This window comes from Budorcas taxicolor, chromosome Y, assembly GCF_023091745.1.
Source record: "Budorcas taxicolor isolate Tak-1 chromosome Y, Takin1.1, whole genome shotgun sequence".
Classification (NCBI taxonomy): Eukaryota; Metazoa; Chordata; class Mammalia; order Artiodactyla; family Bovidae; genus Budorcas; species Budorcas taxicolor.
Genome location: NC_068936.1, coordinates 9701205 through 9727081, shown reverse-complemented (window position 1 = coordinate 9727081; position 25877 = coordinate 9701205). Strand labels below are relative to the sequence as shown.

Here is a 25877-nt window from a genome sequence, read left to right as displayed (position 1 = left end):
CACTTCATTGCCCTCTAGAGAGAAGAGATGCAGCTGCACCCACCGGAACACTGACACAAGCTTCCCTAACCAGGAAACCTGACAAGCCACTCGTCCAACCCCAGCCACAGGGAGGAACCTCCACAATAAAGAGGAACCACAAACTGCCAGAAAGAGAAAGGCCATCCCAAACACAGGAACCAAAAAAAAGCCAACAACTTTAGTAATGAGATTTTGCATGCTTCATGGTTTTGGTTACTATTTCTGTCAGCAGTCTGTATTTGAAGTTGATGCTGAAGTAAACACTTGGTTGAACATTACTCTTCAATTGCTAGGAGACCAGTGATTTTGTGATGTCACAGCTTTTTGACCGGGAGGACCTCTGTGCTTGTCCAGAGAGTTTCTCTCTGTAGGCCAGCCAAACATCATTTGAAGTTGCATTGTGTAAAAGCAGACAAATGAGAAAATTATCTGAAGAAAGATTTCCCTGAGATGGCACATATTTCTTCAGAAATTGAAGATGGACCTCCTAAAGATGAATCCACTGGTTCAGAAACCTCCATTAGATCTTATTGGTATGATTATACACCTGGGGACTCAGTTTTGAGATCTATGATTGAAGAATATGCTTTTCAGGATTTGTCTGAGGATCTTGTGATCAAAAGGCCACACTACACATATTCTGTCTCTGAAACAGATGATGTGAATGATTTTCTTTCACTCACATTTCCACAAAAGCTTTGGAATATAGTTGAAAGTGATCAGTTTGAATCTATTTGGTGGGATGAGACAGGCACATGTAGAGTGATCAGTGAAGAACTCTTTAGGAAAGAAGTCTTGGAAAGAAAGGAGCCTTTCAGAATATTTGAAACCAAGAGCATGAAAAGTTTAATTCAACAGCTTAATCTTTATGGATTTAATAAAAACCGACAAAGCGTTCAAAGATCGGCTTCACTACCTGTCTTTCTGGAAGAAGAAAACAACATCTCTCTTTTGCGTAAGGTATTCCAAAATTTTCACTTATCGGCAATATATCAAATTAAATCATGTGACCTAGAATGCATGTTCATATATGTAGCTAAAACGGAGTTGAAACTTGAGGTAACAAATTATTGAAAACGTTTTCTTTTTGAAGTTGAGAACAGCTGGAGGTTAGAATATTGGATGTTTAACAAACCTTCTTAGTAACTTGAAACCAGATACAAGTTCTGAAGCTACTTAAAGTGGTATTTACTGTATATATACAATGTATTTTTAGTTGAGCATATACGTTCTAACATGTTACCTGTTAAAACTACCAACAGAGGTATTTTATTTGATGTTATTTCATTGCTTCCATTAAAGGAAACATAGAGATATGAAGGAATTAAATTAGTAAAGAATGAAAAATGAATATAATAGAGAAGAAAATGTAACAAAACCAAAACTTTATTTTCCCATATGACTGCTAGGAGACTTCCAGCAGAACAGGGCCTTTAAAAAAGACTCTGTAAAGGGTCAAAAAAGAAATATTTTAGGCTTTGCGAATATCATCATTGGCATTAATTAAGTTTTCAGGCATAGAGAATAACCAAAGAAGCTGGCAAGTCCCTGTTCCAACTTTAAGGACTCCGAAAACGGAATTTCACACAATTCTCATGTCAGAAAATAAAATTCTTTTTGGTTTTCCTCAGCCATTAAAAGTGCAAAGCTATAAAATAAAAAAAAAAAAAAGAAGAAGAAGAAGAAAAAGTAAAGCTCATTCTCAGCTCACAACAGACAGTGCAAAAACAGGGGCAGGTTGCCCTGCCTTGATTGAAATGTAATTCCAAGAGGAGGGGCGTCAAGATCCACTGTATGGTCAAGTTTCTTAAGCAAAGAACTTGCTTAAGGGAGGTCATCCCTGAGGGCTGTGAGTGCTGGACACCATCACTGGACTCCCCTGGTAGACTCGGAGGCCGTTCTCAGCCCTGTGCATCTGTTTTCTCTTCGCGTTTGGTGAGCTGAGCAATCTTGACCCAAGACCCTTGAGATTCAGATTCAGCCTGACCACGCCTCCAGCAGGCGATTGTACGGGGTGAGGGGGTGGGGGGAGGGCTCATCGCCCGCGCATGCGCCCAACTCGGCCTCGAGGCCAATCAGATTGCAGGCGCCGACACCTGGCCGCCAATCATGGGAGACGCCCGCACGCCTGTAGGGGGAGCTGAGGCGGCGCCCCGGACCTGAGGAAGCGTCATCCCCTCAGGCTCGCCTCCTCAGCCTTGGTCCGGGAACTGCTGAAGACAGGTGAGCCACAGGCAGTTCTGTCTCCTCCGCCAACAGGGACCGGTAAGGACTGGAGCGTGGTTCAGCCCAAGCGGTGCCTGATGGCTAAAGGGAGGGTTTCTCGGGTCCCCACTCGCACCAGGCCTTGCTCGGCGGGGCGGCCGGTGAGGGCCCGCGGGCCCTCAGGAGGGAGCGTGCGGCAGGACCCACAGGCCTCAGGCTCCTTTCGCCCTCTCCCCTCTCTAGTCTGGGCGGGCTGTGCTCTCCAGCAGCTTTCCTGCCCAGGGGGTGGGACAGGCCAGCTCACGGAAAGGGCCTCTTAGGCCCCTGGCCACCGGCACCACCCCCAGCTCTCCTGTGGAACCTAATGTATTTAAACACACACACACACAAATCTTCACGGCCCAACCTGGTTCTGCACCCAGGCACAGTCAGGCGGGCGCAGCAAAAAAAAAAAAAAAAAAAAAAAATCGATCTAGTGGCCTCTTCACTGCCCTGGTGCTTTGGTCGTTTTCCTGTTTCCTCTGCGTCTCCTCGAACTCCAGGGCTGCCCCGTCCCTGGGGGCCCCGAGATTCAGGCCTTTGGTTCCGGAAGTTGGCAGATGAGGTATTTGTTTTGTTTGTTACTGAGAGAAGGGAGGTGGGAGGAAGAAGCTCAGGGCAAAGGAGTTCAATCACTCGGTCTGGTTGAGTGTGAGACGCCTGGTCAGCATCCGTAGGGTAGGACCAGGTAGGGCCTGGGGGGATAGAACGTTCCCGGAACAGGTGACTCACCCTGAGCTTTTCCTCTGCTTGTCCCCAGGATGTGACCGTTTGCTGCCTGGTAGGTCTCAAGCGCTCAGGATTTCAATGGGCCCCTGAGGTAAGGTGACAGACATCTTTACAATAAGGGACAAAGTTGTGGCTTTCTTACTTTCCGTTTTTCTCCTTTCATTCGTCGGCTGACACGTTGGTGTTGAGAGAGAGTATTCCTGATTGGGGATTACCTGTCCCTGATTGCGGGTGCTGACTTCAGGGCAATCATGGTTTCAGGTTTGCAGCTTTCTGAGTGGCAAGCTTAAAAACAGGCAGGGTGACTTGCTTTCTCCTGCCTTCTTGAAAGAAAAAAAGTAAGAGCACCATGGGTCTTAAGCTGTGTAGAGCTGACTCCTACCACTTGGTGAGGCTAAAATGGGGAATGCACATATCCTAAGGTTTTAGCTAGCAGAGCAAAACAATGCAGGTGTGGGGGTTCCCTGGTGGCCTGGTGATTCGGATTCTGGGCTTTCACTGCAGTGGTCTGGATTCAGGCTCTGGTCAGGGAACCGGGACCCCACAAGCCAAGCAGCATGGCGAAATGAATAAATGAATCAAGTGGTTCATTCAGAGAAAATCTGTGTGGTTTAACATGTTCACGTGGGATTACTTGCTCATTTCTGTACCCTTAAGGGCTTTATTTCATTAAGTTAGTGAACTCCACTGGATGGGGGCGAGGGACCACATGAGTTCATTTCATGCATGTAAACAAGATCATAGGTAGCTCTATGCCCAGCAACTTGTGCCTACAGCTGTGTTGTATACTTATCTTGCTGGTACAGCTTTGAACTTCACAGCATGTTTTGTTTTGGTCACAACATGTGGCTTCATAGGATATTAGTTCCCCAACCAGGGATCGAACACAGGATCCTGGCAGTGAGAGGACTGAGTCCTAACCAAACCACTGGACTGCCAGGCAACTCCTGTGTTTCGGTGCTTTGGATTGTTTTGTTTGTGTGTGTGTGTGTGTGTTTAAAATTTTTGCTATATTTATAGGAGAACTCTTCTGTGTGTAAGTATGATGTGAGTGGTATGAATAACTTGAAATGTTTGTGTTGTACATATGATCTCAAATTGAGTAGTTTGAAAGAACTTAACACTTGTTTTCTCTTGGCCTAGGATCTCTCCTGAGGTAGTCAAGCTTTTGTCTGGCTTGGCAACCTCTGAAGACTTAGTTTGTTGAATCTAAGCTCTCTCACTTGTCTGTACTCATGAAGCCTCAGTTCCTCCTTCTGTGGGCCTCTCCAAGGGGCTTCTCTTCTGGAGGCTGCTTTCTTTTCTCAGAATGAGTGATTCAGGAAAGCACTTGCACCCATGATAAAGTGCAGAGTCTTCTTTCAGATGTTACACATCTTCACTTGTGTATTTGCTTAGTCTCACAGGTCAACCCTGTGATAGATTGAGAGAGAACTACACAGGGGTGGGAATATCAGGAGATTCGATTCACTTGAAGGCTGGTTACCATACCCATTAATCCACCATGCCAGCCTTTTTTTCATATGATCTCAGCTCTGTCAATGTGAGCAAATTATTTGGCTTGTGTACTCTTCTTGTGTGCTGCTACTGCTGCTAAGCTGCTTCAGTCGTGTCCAACTCCGCAGTCTCATGGACAGCAGCCCACAAGGCTCCCCCTTCTCTGGGATTCTCCAGGCAAGAACGCTGGAGTGGGTTGCCATTTCCTTCTCCAATGCATGAGAGTGAAAAGTGAAATTGAAGTCTCTCAGTCGTGTCCGACCCTTCGAAACCCCATGGACTGCGGCCTACCAGGCTCCTCTGTCCGTGGAATTTTCCAGGCAAGAGTACTGGTGTGGGTTTCCATTGCCTTCTCCAGCTTGTGTGCTCTCCAGCTTGATCTACTCAATTCTTGATGTACTCAGTTCTAGACCTACTCATTTCTTGATCTTCTAGCAAGTCTCCTCTTTGTCCCGGATTAAGTTTTCTGTTTCTCTGGATGGTTCCCATCAGCAAACAGACTGACTATAATGTGACCTGTCGTTAAAAATCCATCTTTGGGTGACACATTCTGCTTCTGCTGCTTTTATTTCATATTTGTTTATTATAGACTTCTGCAGAGTTGTTCCTAGACTTTGTTATCTCGAGTTCTCTCATTTTCCTTTAAAGCCCCTCTTGTCAAGGCCACAAGTGAATTTCAAATGTTTAACTCAGTGGTCAATTTTTAGTTGTTATTTTATTTAATTTATTGGCAGCGTTTATCAGACTAGCTCATTTCCTCCTCCCTGAAAAAAATGTTTCACTTGGATTACAGAGTGCTTCTCTTTCCTGTTTCTCTTCCACCTACAGTTCTCCCACATACAAAGTGTGACCTTTGTGTCTGGCTTGATTCAGATGTCATATTTTCTTTTTCAATATTTATTTATTTAGCTCTGTGGCATGTGAGATCTTAGTTCCCAGCCCAGAGATGGCACCTGTGGAGAGTCTTAAACGCTGGATCTCCAGGAAAGTCCCCTCGTTTGTGTACTTTCAAGATTCCTCCATTTCATGGCTGTATAGCAGTGAATGTTTTTGTTTTATTTTTATGGCTGAATATGGATTATGAATATGGTAAATGACTTCCATGCATTCCATTTTGAGCATATACCACAGTTTGCTTATCCATTCGTCAATGAATGGATAATACGTGGATGGTGTACTCTTTGTGGCTATTGTGAGTAATGTTGCTGTGAACACTGATTTTGCATGGACTGAACATTTTCAGTGTTGTGGATATATACAAAAGACGAAATTGCTGCATCATATGGCTCCTCTATATTTAATTTTTGAGATACTGACAAACCACTTTTGCAAGAGTGGTTGTACCATTTTACAGCAGTTACCTCAACAATATCTGAAGATTCCTTTTCTCCACATCCTCTGCAGCACTTGTTATTATTCGTCATTTTGATTGGGTGTGAAGTAGTATGAGTGTGAAGTAGTATTTCAGAGAGGCTGCTTTACATTTTGCTAGGGGCTTCCCTGGTGGCTCAGAAGGGAAGGTGTCTGCCTGCAATGTAGGAGACCTGGGATCAACGCCTGGGTGGGGAAGATCCCCTTGAGAAGAAAATGGTAATCCACTCCAGCACTCTTGCCTGGAAAATCCCATGAACGGAGGAGCCTGATAGGCTACAGTCCATGGGGTTGCAAAGAGTCGGAAATGTCTATTCAAATTCTTTTCCTGGTTGTTAAATGCTTTTCTTTTTTTAATTGTTGTAGAAAACATCCAACTTAAATTTTTACCATTTTAATCATTTTTGCATGCTAAGTATTTCACACACTTTCATCAGCCTTTTGGAGAAAGAAATGGCAACCCACTCCAGTATTCTTGCCTGGAGAATCCCATGAGAAGGGAACCTGGTGAGCTTTCGTCCATGGGGATGCAAAGTTGGGCACACCTGAGTGACTAACACATATACACACACATAGTCACAGTGTTGTTTTGTTGTCGTTGTCGTTGTTTTAGCTGTGCTATGCAGCTTGAATGACAGTTCCCTGGTTGAGGATCATACCCAGGCCCCTGATAGGAAACTGTGGAGTCCTAACCTCTGAACTACCAGGGAATTCCTTATCACATAGTTATGAAACAGACCTCTACACCTTTTCATCTTGCAAAATTGAAACTCTATACCCATCACCTGTCCCATTAAACAACAACTCCTCTTTTCTTGACTGTTGACCTAGACCATGGACTCTATCGTTCTTTTTTGTTTCCTTTATGTTGCTTGACTATGTTAGCTATTTCATACAAGTAGAAACTTACAGTATTTGTCTTTTTGTATGACTGGCTTGTTTCATTTGGCTTGATGTGTGCAATGATCATGCATGTTGTAGCATGTGACAGAATTTTCTTCATATGGCTAAATAATGTTTCATTGTATGTATATATCACATTTGATGGACATTTAGAAGCTTCCACCTCTTAGTTGTTGCAGTTAGTGCTGCCGTGAGCACGGCTGCGCAAATATCTCAAGACCCCATGTTAACTTCTTTTGAATTTATATCCTGAAGTGGAATTGCTGAATCATGCATCAGTTCTAGTTTTTAATTTTTGGAGGAGCCTTTAAACTGTTTTTTGTAGCAGTTGCACCATGTTAAATCTATTCATAACACACAAGGATCCAATTACTGTACATGCTTGCCAACAGTTGTCTTTCCTTTCCTTCCCTTTCCCTTTCCTTTCCTTCCTATGTAAACACACACACATATGCACACACAATTTTTTTCATATCCTTTTCCATTATTGTTTATCACACATTATGAATATAGTTCCTTGTGCTATCCAGTACGATCTTGTTTGTCTATTGTATATATTATAGTTTGCATCTGCTAGTCACCAGCTCCCAATCTATGCCTGCCTGACTTTTCCCCACTTGGTAATCACATAGCTGGCTCTCTATGTCTGTGAGTCTGTTTCTGTTTTGTAGATAAGTTCATTTGTGTCATATTTTAGAGTCCATGTAGTGATACCATATGATATTTGTCTTTCTTTCTTTTTTTTTTAATTTTTATTTTTATTTTATTTTACAGTACTGTATTGGTTTTGCCATACATTGACATAAATCCGCTACGGGTGTACATCAGTTCCCAATCCTGACCCCTCCTCCCGCCTCTCACCCCATATCATCTGTCTGGATCATCCCTGTGCACCAGCCCCAAGCATCCTGTATCCTGCATGGAACATAGGCTGGCGATTCGTTTCTTACATGATAGTGTACATGTTTCAGTGCCATTCTCCCAAATCATCCCACCCTCTCCCTCTTCCTCAGAGTCCAAAAGTCCATTCTATACATCTGTGTCTCTTTTGCTGTCTTGCATACAGGGTTATCATTACCATCTTTCTAAATTCCATGTATATGTGTTAGTATACTGTATTGATGTTTTTCTTTCTGGCTTACTTCACTCTGTATAATCGGCTCCAGTTTCATCTATCTCATTAGAATTGATTTGTATAAAGTCTGCAAGCAGTAAATGCTGGAGAGGGTGCAGAGAAAAGGGAACCCTCTTACACTGTTGGTGGGAATGCAAACTAGTACAGCCACTATGGAGAACAGTGTGGAGATTCCTTAAAAAATTGCAAATAGAACTGCCATATGACCCAGCAATCCCGCTGCTGCGCATACACACTGAGGAAACCAGAACTAAAAGAGACACATGTACCCGAATGTATATCGCAGCACTGTTTGTAAGAGCCAGGACATGGAAACAACCTAGATGTCCATCAACAGATGAATGGATCAGAAAGCTGTGGTACATATACACAGTGGAGTATTACTCAGCCATTATAAAGAATATATTGTCTTTCTCTTTCTGACTTCCTAAGTAGTATTTTTAATGCTAGTGTAGATTCAAGTATATACTTAACTTCATTTTCAGAACATTTGTTGCTACTGTATAGAAATGTGATTGACTTTTAAAATATTTCTCTTGTATTCTGCAAGCTTTATATTAATTCTAATACTTGTGGTTTCTTCAAGATTTTCTATATAAAAAGGTATGTTATCTCCAATATACTTTGACTTTTTCCTTTCCATTCTGAAGGCTGTTTTTTTTTTTTTCTTCTTTTTTTTTTAAACAACAGCAACAGTTCCTTTTTCTTACATAATTGCTCTGGTTATAGAACTGCCAGTATAATGTTGAGCCAAAGTGTGTCGTAGACTTCCTTGTGTTGTTCCCAGTCTTAGAGGGAAAGCTTTCAGTTTTTCATTATTAAACATGATGTTAGCTGTGGGTCTTTTACAGGTACCCTTTGATTGGGAAAGTTCTCTTCTGTTCTTAATTATTAAGTGTTTTTTTTTTTAACCCCTGTTATGAAAAGGTGCTAGATTCAGGGAAATGCTTCTTCTGCAGGCAGATGTGTTTTTTGTTCTATTGTTTTAAAATGGCATAATGTTGATTCACTTTCATAAAATGAATCAACTTTGCATACCTCCATAAATCCCATGTAATCATGGTATACAGTCTTTTTTATATGTTGTTAGATTTTGTTTGCCAGTATTTTGTTGAGGACTCTTTCACTTGTATTCATAAGGGATATCAGGGGTGTGTGTGTGATGTCTCTGTCTGATATTGGTATGAGAGAAATACTGGCATCACTTTGCCTGCTATGTGGGGAAGAGACCTGTGGCGTGAAGGATGAAGCATTGTTGGATTTAGAGGGAGAAATTTAGGATATATCAGTGTGGAATTGGGGTGAGATTATCAAGAGAGTTCATTGTCAATTTCCTAGGCCTGTGTTAAGTGCTTGACATTGAATTATGCTGTTTGTTAACTAGGTATAGATAGATTATACTTTGAATTTGCTACCTATTTTCTTTGTTAACATTTATGAAATTAGAATTTGTGAATCAGGTGTAATGTGCATTTAAGATACATTTTCTTCGAATTTTACTACAAAACAAGATGCCATTGACTAGCTGATGCCTTTTAAAAAGAGCTGTTAACCTTAAGTCTAAGAAATAAGCATGTTTGTCTTTAAGAGACAGAAACACCTTTAAAAGTTATAAATTTGCCCAAGAAGATGCAGCTGGTGTGCAGTTAACTTAGAATTCCAACTTCATCTTCTTTGCCTCCAAAGTCCATGTTTCTCAACACTGTACAATAATGCTTTTGTAAAAATACTCGTCCTTTACATGTGATTTTACCTAATGATCAGTAGTGTTGGGTTTTTTTTCTTTATTTTTTTAAGTAGAAGAGATTAAAGTGAACATGGGACAAAGCTATGATTCTAGAGCCATGTAGACTTGTAGTCATAGGTTTTTCAGCTGTCATTGAGTCTCGTTGACACTCGGTGCCTTTGTCTGTAAGATAAAGGTGTTTATAATTACCCTAGAGTTTTGGAGATAATCAAATAGCTCATTTTTCTGTGCTTAACTAATATGTATATGTTTATACTTAGGTGGCAGTTTGTATAAAGGAAGCACTGGGACTTGTGGCCGCACCCTCTAAGAATAAAAAAGGATTCAAAATATGGAACTACCATGTATGTTACGTGAAGAAGAACAAGAGCCAGAAGTACGGAAAGGGAGGGAGAAACCAAACAAGTAGATGATGATGATGATGAAGTGATATTGGTCGGAGTGGAACTTGTAAATGAAGATGCTGACGTGATCTTTGTTGGGATGAGCTCAGCTTCGAAACCAGTCGTTTCAAACATACTGAACAGAGTTAACCCAGGTTCTTGTTCAAGGAGAAAAAGGTATGGTCTCTTCAGGAAAGGTAACACTCACAGATTACAGCCTGTTAGTCATGTGACTCCTACATCAGAAGCAAAGACTGTCTTGCCAGTTTCTGACTCTGAATCAAGATCAACAGATAGTCCTATTATTATTGAACCTCCATCTCAAGCTGGTTATAAAAGTATTTCACCACAAAGAGTGCCAAATTGCTTTTCAAAGGAGTCATGTTCTTCTTTGATTACCTTCACAAGTTCATTGCAGCATCCAGTAGAAAGAGCGGTTTCTGCAGGAGATATGAATAAAAGTCCTCATGTCTCAAAGGTACTTTCCACTTGTGAAACAAATAGCAGAAATCCCAGAAGGCCTAAGCTCAGTGATGGGGAACATTCTTTAGCTTTGTCCCCTTCAGGTATTTTTCATACAGTGACTACTCAGCAGAGCACACCAGACAGTGTCCATACCTCACTAAGCCATGTTCAGAATGGAGAACCTTGTCCAACACCTTTTCCAGAGGACAGTGTTCATTGCAAACCTGTAAGACCTTTAGGGGAAAATGGACTGACAAAAACTGATTTTCCAAGTTTAGCAAGTCCAAACAAGATTATTGACCCCACAGAAGGAAATCTGATTGTGTTTCTTCGTGACTTCTACTATGGAGAGCATATAGGAGTTGAGTAGCCAGAACTGAAGGCCCACACGGCGTTTAAATGCCTCAGCTGCTTGAAAGTTCTAAAAAATGTCAAGTTTATGAATCACATGAAGCACCATTTGGAACTTGAGAGGCAGAGAGGTGACAGCTGGAAAACCCACACCACCTGCCGGCACTGCCTCCGCCAGTTTCCTACTCCCTTCCAGATGCAGTGTCACATTGAAAGTGTCCACACTCCCCAGGGGCCCTCCGCAGTCTGTCGCATCTGTGAGTTGTCCTTTGAGACAGATCAGGTTCTCTTAGAGCACATGAAAGACAATCATAAGCCTGGTGAAATGCCCTATGTATGCCAGGTTTGCAGTTACAGATCATCATTTTTTGCAGATGTGGATGCACATTTCAGAGCATACCATGGTAACACTAAGAATTTGCTTTGCCCATTTTGTCTCAAAATTTTTAAAACTGCAACAGCCTACGGACGTCATCATAGAAGGCACTGGGAAAAGAGTTTTCACCAGTGTTCCAAATGTCGGCTGCAGTTTTTAACTTCCAAAGAGGAAAGGGAGCACAAGACCCAGTGTCATCAAATGTTTAAGCCTAAGCAGCTAGAAGGATTGTCTCCTGAAACAAAAATTGTTATTCAGGTGTCACTGGAAGCCCTTCAACCAGGATTGGTGGGAGTAGCATCCATTACTGTGAACACATCTGATTTTGAATCATCACCCCCCAAATCTAAAAGTAGGAGGTCAAAAAAAGAAAAAAAAAAAACTTAATTCTACTTTCAGTAAGTCTGAAGCAAGTATTTCCGTCAAAGTTGAATACCCCATTAAAAACAAAAAAAATTATAGGGTTATTCAGTAATATCAAATATAGGGAAACTGATGGGTAATTTATGTGTTTTTGTTTTAAATACAGGAAGTACAGTTTTGTTTGATCTGCATATTGAGACGTTATTTAAAAATCTATTATCTGTTTTTCATAGAATTGTCAACATGTTAAAAGAATGTGTGCGTGTGTGAGAGAGAGAATGAGAAGTGGAGAAAGGAGAAGTAACAACTTACTCTGGTATTTCATGTTACTTGTAAGTTCGAAGGCTCTACTATACACATAATCTGTAGAGTGTTTTAGCAACGTAATTTTCAACTGTTTCCATGCCTTGAAGATCTCAGTATCAACTATATAGCCAGATTTGAATGTCTTTGTTATGGTATGGACCCCTGTGCTGCTGAACTCTCTGAAGTGCCTCTTGGGCTGATCGAAGATAATCTGGCCCTGAAAGCGTGCAGTGGAGAAGTTGATGGAGAAGCTATGTTGTGAGTTTGGACCAGACACGGGATTTAATCAGTGAAGGGCTGTGGCTTCTTGTCCCAGCTGAGGAAGAGGCATACATTCACTCCAGGCATAGAGCCAAGGTAGAAGGAACACTGTCTCAGAGTGCGTTTACCTAGCCCAGGGACATCTCAAGGAAGCCAGCGGTTAAAATGCCTGTGTTTGGTGAGAGACCCTTGCAAGCATCAAGCAGGCCCTGTGTATCACTGACTGCAGTTGGAGAAGCAGAGATAGTTAATAGAATGAGACCTGGTGCCTGTGGACCTCCTGTTGAGTGATCAAAAGGGGAATTTGATTCATTGCGTCCCCTTTGCCAGTTGGCTGGCCTGTAGTCTCAATGAGGTAGGCATATCTGTGTCAGACACAGTCGTAAAGCAAGTTAAAATTCCCAAAGGAAAAAGAGCCTTGACGTCCACTTTGATTTGTGCCGGACCCATAGTTTTAACTGCAAAGGATCAAACACAGGGAATCTGTTCAGTTTTCGAACTGGGCTACATTAAGTTCTCTTACCCTTAAGCTACAATGGAGTTGTCCAAGAATAGTGAATATAGTGGGTAAAAATAGTCCAGGATGATTAAACCCTTTTTAGCACTTTTCCTTACCTTTTCCAGTTACATGTGTCTTACCCTAGTTGAGCATGTGAAGATTTCAGTTTTGTATCTTATCTTGCCTTGGACACAAATGTAGTAGCGTTAACAGCTAATTCTTGGCGTGTGTAATTTCCCATTGTATCAAACTAACTGAGTTTCAGTCTTACTTGACACAGTCCGATGTGCAAGAATTATCTCGTTTATTTCAGTAATTATCAGGTCATAGAGTTATCCTTCCTCTAATCTATCCAACTATCTAATCTGTGATTATACGTGTGAAAATCTTTTTTCTTGCTGTCTCCAAGGGCTCTTTCACAGACCTGTGGGGTACCCTCTAAGTATTGGTTCCTGAACATCAGCACACTTGGCTGCCTCCGTAGGTTCTTGGAGTTGAGTCTCCTCCTGGAGTTGAATGTCACCCCTTCTCCACTTCTGGCACAGATAGCTAGCAATCTCTGTGCACCATTCAAGGAAGCTGGGATCCTGTCTGTAGACCTGTGCCAGGAGCAATCTCTCCGTTTCCTCTTCCTTTCTCCTCCTCTTTGTCTCTCCCCACTCTCCCCCCTCCTCAATTTATTTAAATCCTCTAAGCTTTCACAAAATGCTGGAAAGTGATAATCACCAAGGGGTTATCATCCCTCTCAGAACTGAAGAGGAAGGACTACAGATGAGTAAGCTGTAGTGAGTCTATTGTGTCTGTAAGAAACGCCGCGGGAAGAAAGAGCCACCTCTATGGACCGTTGATCAGAGCCTTTATTGGGCGGTCGCTCTTGGGCAGAACTCCCGGGGGTGGGTGAGCAAGGAAGCAAAGGGAGTCTGCGAGGTATGAGGGGTGGGGAAAGGTTTTATAGCCAGGGCCGGGCTCCCATATAAGGTAGAAATCACGGGCTACAGCGGTGGTTGGTGTCCAAGGGCTCCACGTGGGCACCTGATTGGACGGCTTGGTTGCCGGCCCGCCTCCGGGACTTGTGTGCGGCACTTTTCTGGGGCATGCCTCAACATGCCCGACCTTTCAGTCTCCATTTTAGGTAATTTCCTGAGTGTAAATTCAAATCCAAATACATTGTATTTATGTACTCAAAGCTTGCTTGGTTTATTTGCCCTTTGAATATTTTACTAGGCCTTTCCAGTTAGTTTACTTGGGCCAAAGCACTTTGCTAAGTGTCAGCTTAAACCACTTTTAGGTGTATAAAGAAGTGTGTGTGTGTTCTGGTCTCAGGTGAAAACTCTATGTATAAATAAATGTGCAGACTATTGCATTCTTATCTCCTTTCTTCAATTTCTATAGTAAAAATACGAAATCTTTTAGTTATGTGTTTTTTTGTTACTTAGCATTATCAACACTGTGATTGTTAGTTGCTTTGAAGTATGCTCCTGAGGAGTACAAGTTGTATTTATTGCCAAATTAAAAGTTTCCAGCGATATGGTCCTTGACTGCTTCCTCTCTTCCATTCTCTGTCCTTCTACTCTGCTATTTTCCCCAGTAATGTACTCTTTTTGACATCACTGGCCTTGGTTTTCCTCCATCAAATTCCATGTCTTTCCAATCCTAAGACTGCAAGTGCTGTTCTTCTGGAAATGCTCTTCCCGTAGGCCTGCATGCCTTGCTACCTCCCTTGTTTGAGCTCCACCAATGCTGTTCAAATAACACAATCAAATCTCCAACCCCCTCTCTTTCCTCCTCCTCCTTCAAGGCACTTGAAGTCTCTATCCTCTTCTTCCCTCTCCAGCCTAAATTTCCTAGATTTTCATTAAAAAAAAAAAAGAGATAATAACCTCAGGGCTTTGCTTCTTAGAATTAACTTGAGTCAGTTTCTTTGCCTTCAAATAAAAGATAGTTAATAGTGAGTTGAGTTCTTTCAGAAGCTACTTCTGTTTTTCTATTGATATCTCTATATTCTTTTTCACACAATGACACTTTGGTTTGTTTAGAAATATGTTGAATATCTGTCAAGATATTTTGTTATTGCCCTCTGTGAATTTCCTTGTCTGGTTTGCTTGTTCTTTCAGGTAAAATTATTTTATTAATAAAAGAGAAGGGGACTACAGAGGATGAGATGGTTGGATGGCATCACGACTCGATGGACATGGGTTTGGGTGAACTCGGGGAGTTGTCGATGGACAGGGAGGCCTGGTGTGCTGCGATTCATGGGGTCGCAGAGTCAGACACAACTGAGCGACTGAACTGAACTGATTATAACAAATGAGAGCTGTCTCAAGGTGACATATATTAATTTTCTCCATGAAAATGAGAAAGCTTTTATTCTCTCAAACAATGTCTATAGTCTCTTCAGCTACACGTATGTATTTACCCCCTTATTTTTAGAGCAAGTAAAAATCAACAAAAGTGCAACTATTAATCCAAAATCACAAATGCTATTTCCAAGAAAGTTATCTGCTACTAGAAATATTTAAGTTATCCGTTAATATGAGAAAAACAATTCAGTCTTGGTCTTCATGACTACACGCTCTACCTTTGGACATCAAAGCGGCTCATTTCAAATGGCACGCTAAATGCTGATTTAGCAACATCTCACACTGCGTATTTGAAAGGTCGGGCAATGCCGGGCATGTTGAGGCTTGCCCGGGCGTGTTGAGGCATGCCCTGGAAAAGTGCCGCACACAAGTCCCGGAGGCGGGCCGACAACCAAGCCGTCCAATCAGGTGCCGACACGGAGCCCTTGGACACCAATCACCGCTGAGCCCGTGCTTTCTACCTTATATGGGAGCCCGGCCCTGGCTATAAAACCTTTCCCCACCCCTCATACCTTGCAGACTCCCTTTGCTTCCTTGCTCACCCGCCCCCGGGAGTGCTGCCTGAGAGTGACCGCCCAATAAAGGCCCTGATCAACAGTCCATAGAGGTGGCTGTTTCTTCCCACAGCGTTTCTTACAGTATTCATCAAATCTTGGCTTTCCTTTCCCTCATGAACTCTACTGATTTTAAAATTAGGTTGATCATTAACAATATTTTGCTTGAGATCACATTGATGCTTGTTCTAAAGTGCTTAAAATTGTATTTCAAGATAAGGCATGAAATGTTTAAAAACAATTATGTCGAAGAATAGTCAAGAGACCACCTAATTCTTCTGTCACTTGAAAACACTGACATAAGCATTAGCCAGTATGGGACAATGTCTTCTTGACTTAAATGACAAAAGCGGGCATCAGAATAAAGAGAAACAGATAATTAATATAAAACTGGTACATTACTAAATTTTGTATTAAGGCCTAACATCAAAGTGATAGCCACTGCAGCCATGATTAAAAAGTTCCTGCTCCTTGACCATTAAGGTGTGACCTAAATCAAATCCCTGATGATAATACAGTGGAAGTGAGAAACAGATTTAAGGGACTAGATCTGATAGAGTACCTGATGAACTATGGACAGAGGTTTGTGACATTGTACAGGAGACAGGAATCAAGACCATACCCAAGGGAAAATAAAATGGCAAAATAGCAAAATGGCTCTCTGAGGAGGCCTTACAAAACTGTGAAAATAAGGGAATCAAAAGGCAAAGGAGAAAAGGAAAGATAGACCCGTTTGAACGCAGAGTTCCAAAGAACAGCGAGGAGAGAAAAGAAAGCCATCTTCAGGGATCACTGCAAAGAATTAGAGGCAAACAATAGAATGGAAAAGACTAGAGATCTCGTCAAGAAAATTAGAAATACTAAGGGAACATTTCATGCAATGATGTTCACAGTAAAGGATAGAAATTATATGGACCTAAGAAGCAGATATTAAGCAGAGGTGGCAATACATAGAAGAATTGTACAAAAACGATCTTCATGACCCAGATAATCACGATAGAAAGTTCACTCACCTAGACCCAGACATCCTGGAATGGGAAGTCAAGTGGGTCTTAGGAAGCATCACTATGAACAAAGGTAGTGGAGGTGATGGAATTCCTGTTAAGCTATTTCAAAACCTAAAAGATGATGCTATGAAAGTGCTGCATTCTATGCCGGCAAATTTGGAAACCTCAGCAGCGGCCAGGGGACTGGAAAATATCAGTATTCATTCCAATCCCAAAGAAAGGCAATGTCAAAGAATGCTCAAACTGCTATACAATGGCTCTCATCTCACACACTAGAAAGGTAGTGCTCAAAATTCTCCCAGCCAGGTGTCACTAATACTTAAACCGTGAACTTTCTGATGTTCACCATCTGCAGTGATTTTGGAGCCCCCAAAAATAAAGTCTGACACTGTTTCCACTGTGTTCCCCATCTATTTCCCATGAAGTGATGGGACCAGATGCCATGATCTTCGTTTTCTGAATAGTGAACTTTAAGCCAACTTTTTCACTCTCCTCTTTCACTCTCATCAAGAGGCTTTTTAGATCCTCTTCACTTTCTGCCATAAGGGTGGTGTCATCTGCATATCTGAGGTTATTGATATTTCTCCCAGCAATCTTGATTTCAGCTTGTGTTTCTTCCAGTCCAGTGTTTCTCGTGATGTACTCTGCATATAAGTTAAATAAGCAGGGTGAAAATAAGCAGCCTTGATGTACTGGTTTTCCTATTTGGAACCAGTCTGTTGTTCCATGTCCAGTTCTAACTGTTGCTTCCTGACCTTAAGGGGATACCAAACATTGATAGGCTGTGCCATCATAGGCCCCATTAACTCATTGTTTGATATCATAAGAACTGTATGCTTGATTTTCATTTTTTCATGGCATGTTCAAGGCACATTATGAGAAACGAATGTCATGATGAGGAACAAGAAAGAACCAAGAGCAAAGAGTGCTTTTCTTGGAAAATGATTCAACTAAAACACCTGGGAGTCGAGGTGATCTTAGATGTTCAAGACATATTTCATGCACAGTTGTGACTCAAATTGCCATTGAGTATGTTTTGTGTTGTTTGGTTAAAAATGACACCATCCCCCATGAAACAGTCAGCTGACACTCAAGATGTGTGCTGTGCTGAGTTGCTTCAGTTGTGTATGACTCTGTGTGACCCTGTGGACCATAGCCCACTAGGCTCTTCTGTCCATGGGATTCTCCAGTCAAGAATCCTGGAATGAGTTGCTGTGCCGTCCTCTAGGGCGTCTTCCCAACTCAGGGATCAAACCCATGACTCTTATGTCTCTTATGTCTCCTATATCTCCTGCATTGGCAGGCACGTTCCTTTCAACTAGTGCCAACCTAGGAAGCCCAGGTCAGCCATAGCAAATTCATTACCCTCTTCTTTCCTGATTGCACTGAAAAAATAATCTGTGAACAGTTCCACCTCTTTAAAAAAAAAAAATTTAAAAAGAGTACACTTCAAAATTGTAATAACATGGGCCGTCCTTCTTAAAAGATGTTTCTAGAGCTGCGAGTCCTTGGAAGAAAAGCTATGACAAACCTAGACAGTGTACTAAAAATAGAGATGTTACCTGACACACAAAGGTTCATCTAGTAAAAGCTATGGTTTTTCCTGTAGTCATGTGTGGATGTAAGAGTTGGACCATGAAGAATGTTGAACCCTCAAGAATGGATGTATTTGAACTGTGGTGTTGGAGAAGACTCTTGAGAGCATCCGTTGGACTGCAAGGAGATCCAACCAGGACATCCTACAAGGGGTCAGTCCTGAATATCGTTGGAAGGACCAATGCTGAAGCAGAAACTCAAATACTTGGGCCACATGATGCGAACAGCTGACTCATTGGAGAAGACCTGGATGTTGGGAAAGATTGAAGCCATGAGGAGAAGGGGGTGACAGAGGATGAGATGGTTGCATGGCATCACTGACTGAATGGACATGAGTTTGACCAATCTTTGGGAATTGGTGATGGACAGGGAGGCCTGGCATGCTGAAGTCCATGGGGTGGCAAAGAGTTGGACACAACTGACTCTGTGAACTGAACTGAGAGCTCCTGCAAAGCTTGAATTACACAGATCAGTGGTAAAATACTCCCTGGGATTGTACAGAGACAGAAACTAATGATGAGAGTACATCACTGTACGCCTTGGGGTGGAGGTTTTTTATTTTTATTTTTAATTTTTATTTCTTTGACAGGCTTCTCTGTTATCAGAGATGTACTCTCCAATTGCTTTGCAATTGCATCCTCTTTGCATGACTCAGCTCTCTGGAGACAAGGGAACTCAGAAGAGTGACCACCAGGGAGGTGATATCAAGAATATCCTGGCTTTGTAGAAGCCTGTGCTATCTTATGCTCTCCTCTGGATGGCTTCCTAGTCATAGCTGATAAGTCATGAGTGTGATTCATGGCCTTTGAAATCTGATTCTGCACAGAAGTTCCGCTCCTTTTGTTCTGATCTCTGGTGGTTGTGATTTTCCACATCTGAGCTCTACTGAACACCCCTTTCCTGTGTTGACTCCTTAATGTCCATCGAGTATGTCCCTTGACCTGCCTTCCCAGCTCACTTAGTCCTTGTTTACATTCGTATTCCCTGCCCTGTGTTGCTTTGAACCACTGCCGATCTGTGATCTGTTCTGGGTGGGGGAGATGCTTTTACCTGTCTACCTAAAGGATAAGCTGCATTTGCTCACATGATACAGGATCATTCCCCTGCTTCCATGTCTGTCCTTCTGGGAGCCCCCCACACTCCACCCACCACTGCCTCCAGGGTATCCTTCAGGTTTCTGAAACTCAAGGTCAAATTCCTCATCTTCCTCTTCCTGTACTTATCTTTAACAGCTCCCCTGCCAGGGCACTGCACTCCTCAGGCTGAAATTCTTCATTCGGGGGCCTGGGTTCGGACCCCTTCTCATGGACTATACACCCCTATTTGTGCCGGGCCTTTCAAGTTGCTGTCCAGGGAAGGTCTTTCATCGCCATCCACAAGCTTTGCCCCTCTTACCCCCACTGCCATGACCCAGTCGCTTCCTAAGTAGGTCCTGACTCTCATGAGAATTGGGGGTCCCGTGGCCTTCGTGGGTAAACATCTTTCATCATCTGTAAAGTCCATTGAATGAAATATGAAAGCTTGCTTCCAAAAAGACTTCCAATGAGTGGTTTTCTTTTTTTTTTTTCCCTCTTCCCTCTTGCTGTTTTCAGGATAAATCTTTGCATAAGGACAGCAAAGCAGTATGCTCATTTTTGGGAGGGATGCTGGGAGGGATTGGGGGCAGGAGTAAAAGGGGACAGCAGAGGATGTGATGGCTGGATGGCATCACCAACTCGATGGACGTGAGTTTGAGTGAACTCCGGGAGTTGGTGATGGACAGGGAGGCCTGGCGTGCTGTGATTCATGCGGTCGAGAAGAGTTGGACACGACTGACAGATTGAAATGTACTGACTGAACTGGGGACCTCAAGAGGAGTTTTACAAGCCAAATTCCAGTGAATAATCTTAAGTCAGAGTATTCAACCTGGCGAGAGAGCTTGGGGCTTTCCTTCTGACTGGTGCATATTACAGGCATTGTGGGTGGGGTGTGGATTCCTTTATCCTTGTCTGCTTGCCTTTTTGTACACGGTGGTTTGTTGTTGTTTCTGATCTACAGTAAGCGATGCTGAGAACTTTGCCTGGGGGTTGTAGGACAGGATTGCTCCATTTTTGGCTCCTGCAGACAGTACCCTCTGCAACTGGCAGTGCCCAGCACTCTCTTGACTGGCGATAAAAGGAATGTACATGTCTGGAATGAATGATGCACTTAAGGCACGACTTATCACATGTAAGATATGATACACTATACAGAGCTGGCAGGCAAAGCCATATTCCTGGGTCCCTAGGTCCAGCTTCAGGTCTGTGCTTCACCAGGTTCAAGCCTAACGACGTTTCCCTCATGGGAGAAGTTTGATGGTGTCAAGATTTCAGACTAGAGGTCTTCAAAGCTGCCTTATTTGCCACTCTTCACCATGAGTGAGAAAAATGTTGAATAAATGCTTTGTTTTGGTGAGGAAGCCAAGGAGGGCAGGGATCCCCAGCTACTCTGTCTCTCAAACCTGGAGCCATTTTTGCTGGGAGTGTAGGTGGAGTATGGTTTGGGAGAGGCAGATGGGCTGCCTTGGAATGCAGTCTTTGTGGCTGGAGGAGGAGCTGGGCAGTCTTTGCAGACGAAGGGAAGCGACACAATATGCTCTGGGCTTCAGGGTGAAGCCAGATGTTCGTTCAAAAACATATATATGCATATTTTTGGCCAAGTAAGATCTTCCTCGAAGCTCTTCTGTCTTCACTGTAGCATTTAGAATCTTTAACTGAGTAATACTCCATTGTGTATATTTGAACAGTTCTAATGAGGTAGATGAAACTGGAGCCTATTATACAGAGTGAAATAAGCCAGAAAGAAAAACACCAATACAGTATACCAACACATATATATGGAATTTAGAAACATGGAAATGATAACCCTGTATGCGAGAGAGCAAAAGAGACACAGATGTATAGAACAGTCTTTTGGACTCTGTGGGAGAGGGTGAGGATGGGATGATTTGGGAGAATGGCATTGAATTATGTATATCATATATGAAATGGATTGCCAGTCCAGGTTCAATGCAGGATACAGGATGCTTGGGGTTGGTCACTGGGATGACTCAGAAGGATGGTACGAAGAGGGAGGTGGAAGGGGGGGGGGTTCAGGATGGAGAACACGTATACACATTCATGTTGATGTATGGCAAAACCAATACAATATTGTAAAGTAATCACTCTCCAATTAAAATAAATTTGTGTTAAAGAAAATAATCTTTAGCTGTGGCATGTGGGATCTAGTTCTCTGACCAGGGATTGAACCCCTCACCCTGCATTAGGGAGCGCGGAGTCTTAGCCACTGGACCACCAGGCGAGTCCCTTAGCCAAACGCTAATGACAGCACTTTGAGAGAGTCTTGTGTGCAAGGATTTGTGGGGATGAGAAAGAAAAGCCCACCAGGTCATGGCTGAGTCATTATAGATGATGGGTTGCTGTAGGGAGTGCTACTTTAAGAACCTGTCCTAAAATCCTGCATGTTCCTCCATCATCATGGTTTCACCTAAAGGCTTTCTTGTGATGCTCAAATTCAACAGCTCTGTGCGAGTCTGGTTGTTGTCTCTTTTGGGACACACGCCCCTTCTTTCTCCTCCATGATGTTGAAGCTGAAACTCTAATACTTGCGCCACCTGATATGGAGAGCTGACTCATTTGAAAAGACCTTGATGCTGGGAAAGATTGAGGGCAGGAATAGAAGGGGACGACAGAGGATGAGATGGTTGACTGGCATCACCGACACAATGGACATGGGTTTGGGTGGACTCCGGGAGTTGGTGATGGACAGGAAGGCATGGCGTGCTGCCGTTCACGGGGTCGCAGAGAGTCAGACACAACTTAGTGACTGAACTGAACCTGCTCCTTCACCCTCTTTTTCCAGGAAGCCCAAGGGTTCTGTCCTTTGCTGTTCGTGGGTCTGTTTTCTGTGTGGGCAGCCTCCATCACTGCCTTTCCAGTCTTTAAGTTCCTTCCCCTGTTGTTCACTCCATTTTTTTTCTCTGGGACTTCCACCTCCCACCCACCCCCCACCCCCCCAGATAACTGCCCACCAACCCTCCGACTGGAAACAGCCCCTGGGCCTCCCAGCTGGGGCATGTCAAAATACAAGCTCTCCACAACGTGTCCATAACCTTGGCTGGTTCTGGGTGAGTATGTAATCTTGGCCAGGTGGCAGCTTATTAATGTTGGGATCTGTCATTATGTTGGGATGAAAATTGTCTAGAATTTAAAACCAGTTGTTCGCCAAATGAATTGCTCGTGGTTCTGTTAGGGGTAGTCATTTTGTTTGTCGTGTCAGCTTACAATAAATAATTGGCTCTGTTATCCTAATGTGTTGTTCTCAGGTCCAGGCGGAGAAACAAGTCCAAGTACCATGTGGTTTCATACATGAGCCTGTCAGTGGCTGCATTTCCAGCTCTGTGACTCCCAGAGGAGGAATGTTTCCTTGCTTTAGTGCCTGGTAAGGTTTGGAATTGATTTTCAGGTCAACCCTGTTATATAGTAGGAGCACAGCAAACTTTCAAAACTGTACATAAACATTCATCTTTGTTGCTACTTTTCCTAGCAGTTTGTAAAAAGAATGGCTTTTTGGTGTAGAACAGAGGTTGGCATTTTTTTTTTTCAGTAACAAACCAAGTAGTAATTATTTTTGGCTTTATGGGCCCCAGATTATTCCATTCTCTCCAGTAGCAGTGAATAATCAAATAGGTGTAGTTGTATTGCAGTAAAATTTTATTTACCCCACCCCCCCAATAAAAAAGACAGGTGTGTAGATATTTTGCAGGGGGAGGATAGGATACACCATCTAGCATGTTGGGTTTTTCTGGACAGGGATGGGACCCAGGCTCCCTACATTGGGAGCATGGAGTCTTTTTTGTTTGTTTGTTTGTTTTGAACTCCATTATCTTCATTACATATATATATATATATATATATATATATATATATATATATATATATATTTAACTGGAAGCTAATTACTTTACAATATTGTATTGGTTTTGCCATACATCCACATGAATCCACCATGGGTCACTGGACCACCAGGAAGTCCTAGCTGGCTGGATTTGATTCCTGGGCCATAGGGCTTCTCTGAGAGTTTAGCTATTAAGGAATCCACCTGCAGTACAGGAGACCCAGGTTCGATTCCTGGGTTGGGGAGATCTAGTGGAGAAGGGTTCGCCTACCTACTCCAGTATTTTTGGAGTTCCCTGGTGCCTCAGGGTGTAAAGAAACTGCCTGCAATTCAGGGACCCTGGGTTCAATCCTTGGGTTTGGAAGATTCCCCTGGAGGGAGAGAACAGTTACCCACTCCAGTATTTTTGTGTGGAGACCTCCATGACAGAGGAGCCTGGCATACTGCAGTCCATGGGATCACAAAGTGTCAGAGATGACTGAGAGACTAAGCACAGCATTCAGTTTCCAGGGCACTGGTACTGAAAGTAGGTTGGTTAATTGATGGCTTACTAAATGCTTAGTTAGGTTATTACTATATAATAAAAGCTGAGTTAAGGACTTACAGATTGAAAATTCTCAGCATAAAATCATAAAATCCTTTTAAGGAGTCAGCCAATATACTTGTATACATACTGTGTATAACTCTGAGTAGGAAATGTTTTACATACATGGGTTCAATGCCTTGGTCAGGGAACTAGTTCCCACATTCCAGACCTAAGACTCTATGCCATGACAGAAAATCAGTCTAGCAGTTCATGGAAATGTTTAATCTAGTTGCCACATGACCCCGCCATTCTACTCCTAGTTTTACACACAAGGGGAATAAGGACGCATATTCACACACAAACATGTGTATACAAGTGTTCATGTGTGCTGATAGCCAAATGTATGAATATGAGAGTTGGACTCTAAAGAAAGCTGAGCACGAAAGAATTGATGCTTTTGACCTGCAAATATTTTGTGCTGGAGAAGGTGTTGGACAAGGCTCTTAAGAGTCCCTCGGACTGCAAGATCCAACAAGCCCATCCTAAAGAAACTCAGTCCTGAATATTCATTGGAAAGACTGATGTTGAAGCTGAAACTCCAATACTTTGACCACCTGATGCAAAGAACTGACTCACTGGAAAAGACCCTGATACTGAGAAAGAATGAAGGTGGGAGGAGAAGGGGATGCCAGAGGATGAGATGATTGGATGGCATCACTGACTCAATGGACATGAGTTTGAGTAAGTTCTGGGCATTGATGATGGACAAGGACGCTGGCATGCTGCAGTCTGTGGGGTTACAAAGAGTCAGAGATGACTGAGCAACTGAACTGAACTGGCTCAATAGCCAAACAGTAGAAACAATGTAAATATATCCATCCCTGATAAACAGATAAATCAAATGTGGTCAATTGGTATAATGGAATATCACTCAACCATAAGAAGGAATGGAGTTCCCACACAGAGGTCAACAGGGACGCACCTGGAAAACACATCATGAGTGAAAGAAACCAGACACAAAAGGCCACCTGTTGTATGACTCTGTGTATATCAAGTGTCCATAGGAGGTATATCCAAGACCCACACATGGTTTCCAGGGCCCAGGAGGGCTGGGGAGTGACTGCTGACAGCCATGAGGTTTCTTCTGGGCTTAGGAAGCCTGTTCTCAACTGGGTGGGTGTTGAAAGTTCGACCACTCGGAGTACAGTTCATTCATATGTACATAGGGGATTGGTGTTTACTTGAGTTATAGCTAAGTAAAGCTGTTACATAAATAAAAAAAATAAAATATTAAAAGAAAGCTGTTACAGGAAAAGTCCTAGGTGCAGGACCTTTCTAAAATATTTGTTTATTCATTCATTTATTTATTTGGCTCTGGTGGGACTTTGTTGGTGCATGTGGGCTTTCTCCAAGTGTGGCAAACAAGGGCCCCTGTCCACTTGCAGCATGTGACCTTCTCATTGTGATGGCTTCTCTCGTTGTGGAGCATGGGCTCTAGGGCACACCACCTTCAGTAGTTGCAGCACGTTGGCTCAGTAGTTGCAGCACCTGGACTCTGGAGCCCAGGCTCAGTGGTTGTCGTGCACCGGCTTACTTGCACTGTGGCATGTGGACTCTTCCCTGAGCAAGGATATCACCCATGTCTGATGTGCTGGCAGGCAGAGTTTTAACTATGGGATCCCCAGGAAAGCTCTAGGTGCAGGATTGATGAGTGAGAAATAACTAGTCAATAATTTTATAACACCCGTATTTTTTTCTTTTTTTTTGGTGGGGGCGGGGAGGAGATCTGGAAAGCGAAGGGATCTCCCTGGATCCCCCGTTTCTGGTGTATTTTTGAGTGTTGGTGTATTTTGGGGTCCCTTCCATAAGAGGTAGGCCTTGCAGATACAAACCAGATGATGGGTACAGACCAGGAAAAGGGTGCATCCCTTGTCTCCCACAGGGAATCCTGGCCCAAGTTGGATATCTTCACTTCTGGGTTATCCTGAAGCCAGTCTGACAACTGGTAGGTGGCACAGAGCTGTCACCGACACATCCTCCTGTCTGTGTTCTGGGGACTGGTTTGCTCTTTTGGTGTGGGGGAAGGTTCCTGGACCCTCTTTCTGAGTTGCAGGTCAAAGAAAGGAGCAAAGCTGCAGCCATGGACAAACTGCTGGCTGGACATGAGACTGTGGGCATCAACGACATTGGTCTGTCCAGGTTTAGACAGGAGGCCATCTGCCTGGTGAAGGGGTTGCATAAGACCCTGAAGCTGAAGGTGAAAAGGTAA

At 42.9% G+C, this 25877-nt stretch overlaps 1 protein-coding gene and 1 pseudogene across 1 annotated transcript; both read left to right on the top strand.

The window, feature by feature from the left end:
- Positions 1 to 471: 471 nt before the first annotated feature.
- On the top strand, positions 472 to 960 carry LOC128070977 (heat shock transcription factor, Y-linked-like; the record flags this gene model as incomplete). Its single annotated transcript, XM_052663985.1, has 1 exon — positions 472 to 960. A coding segment is annotated over exon 1 (489 nt), but the record flags the coding sequence as incomplete, so codon positions are not given.
- Positions 961 to 2130: 1170 nt separating this feature from the next.
- LOC128070976 (zinc finger protein 280B-like) lies at positions 2131 to 25877 on the top strand (annotated as a pseudogene).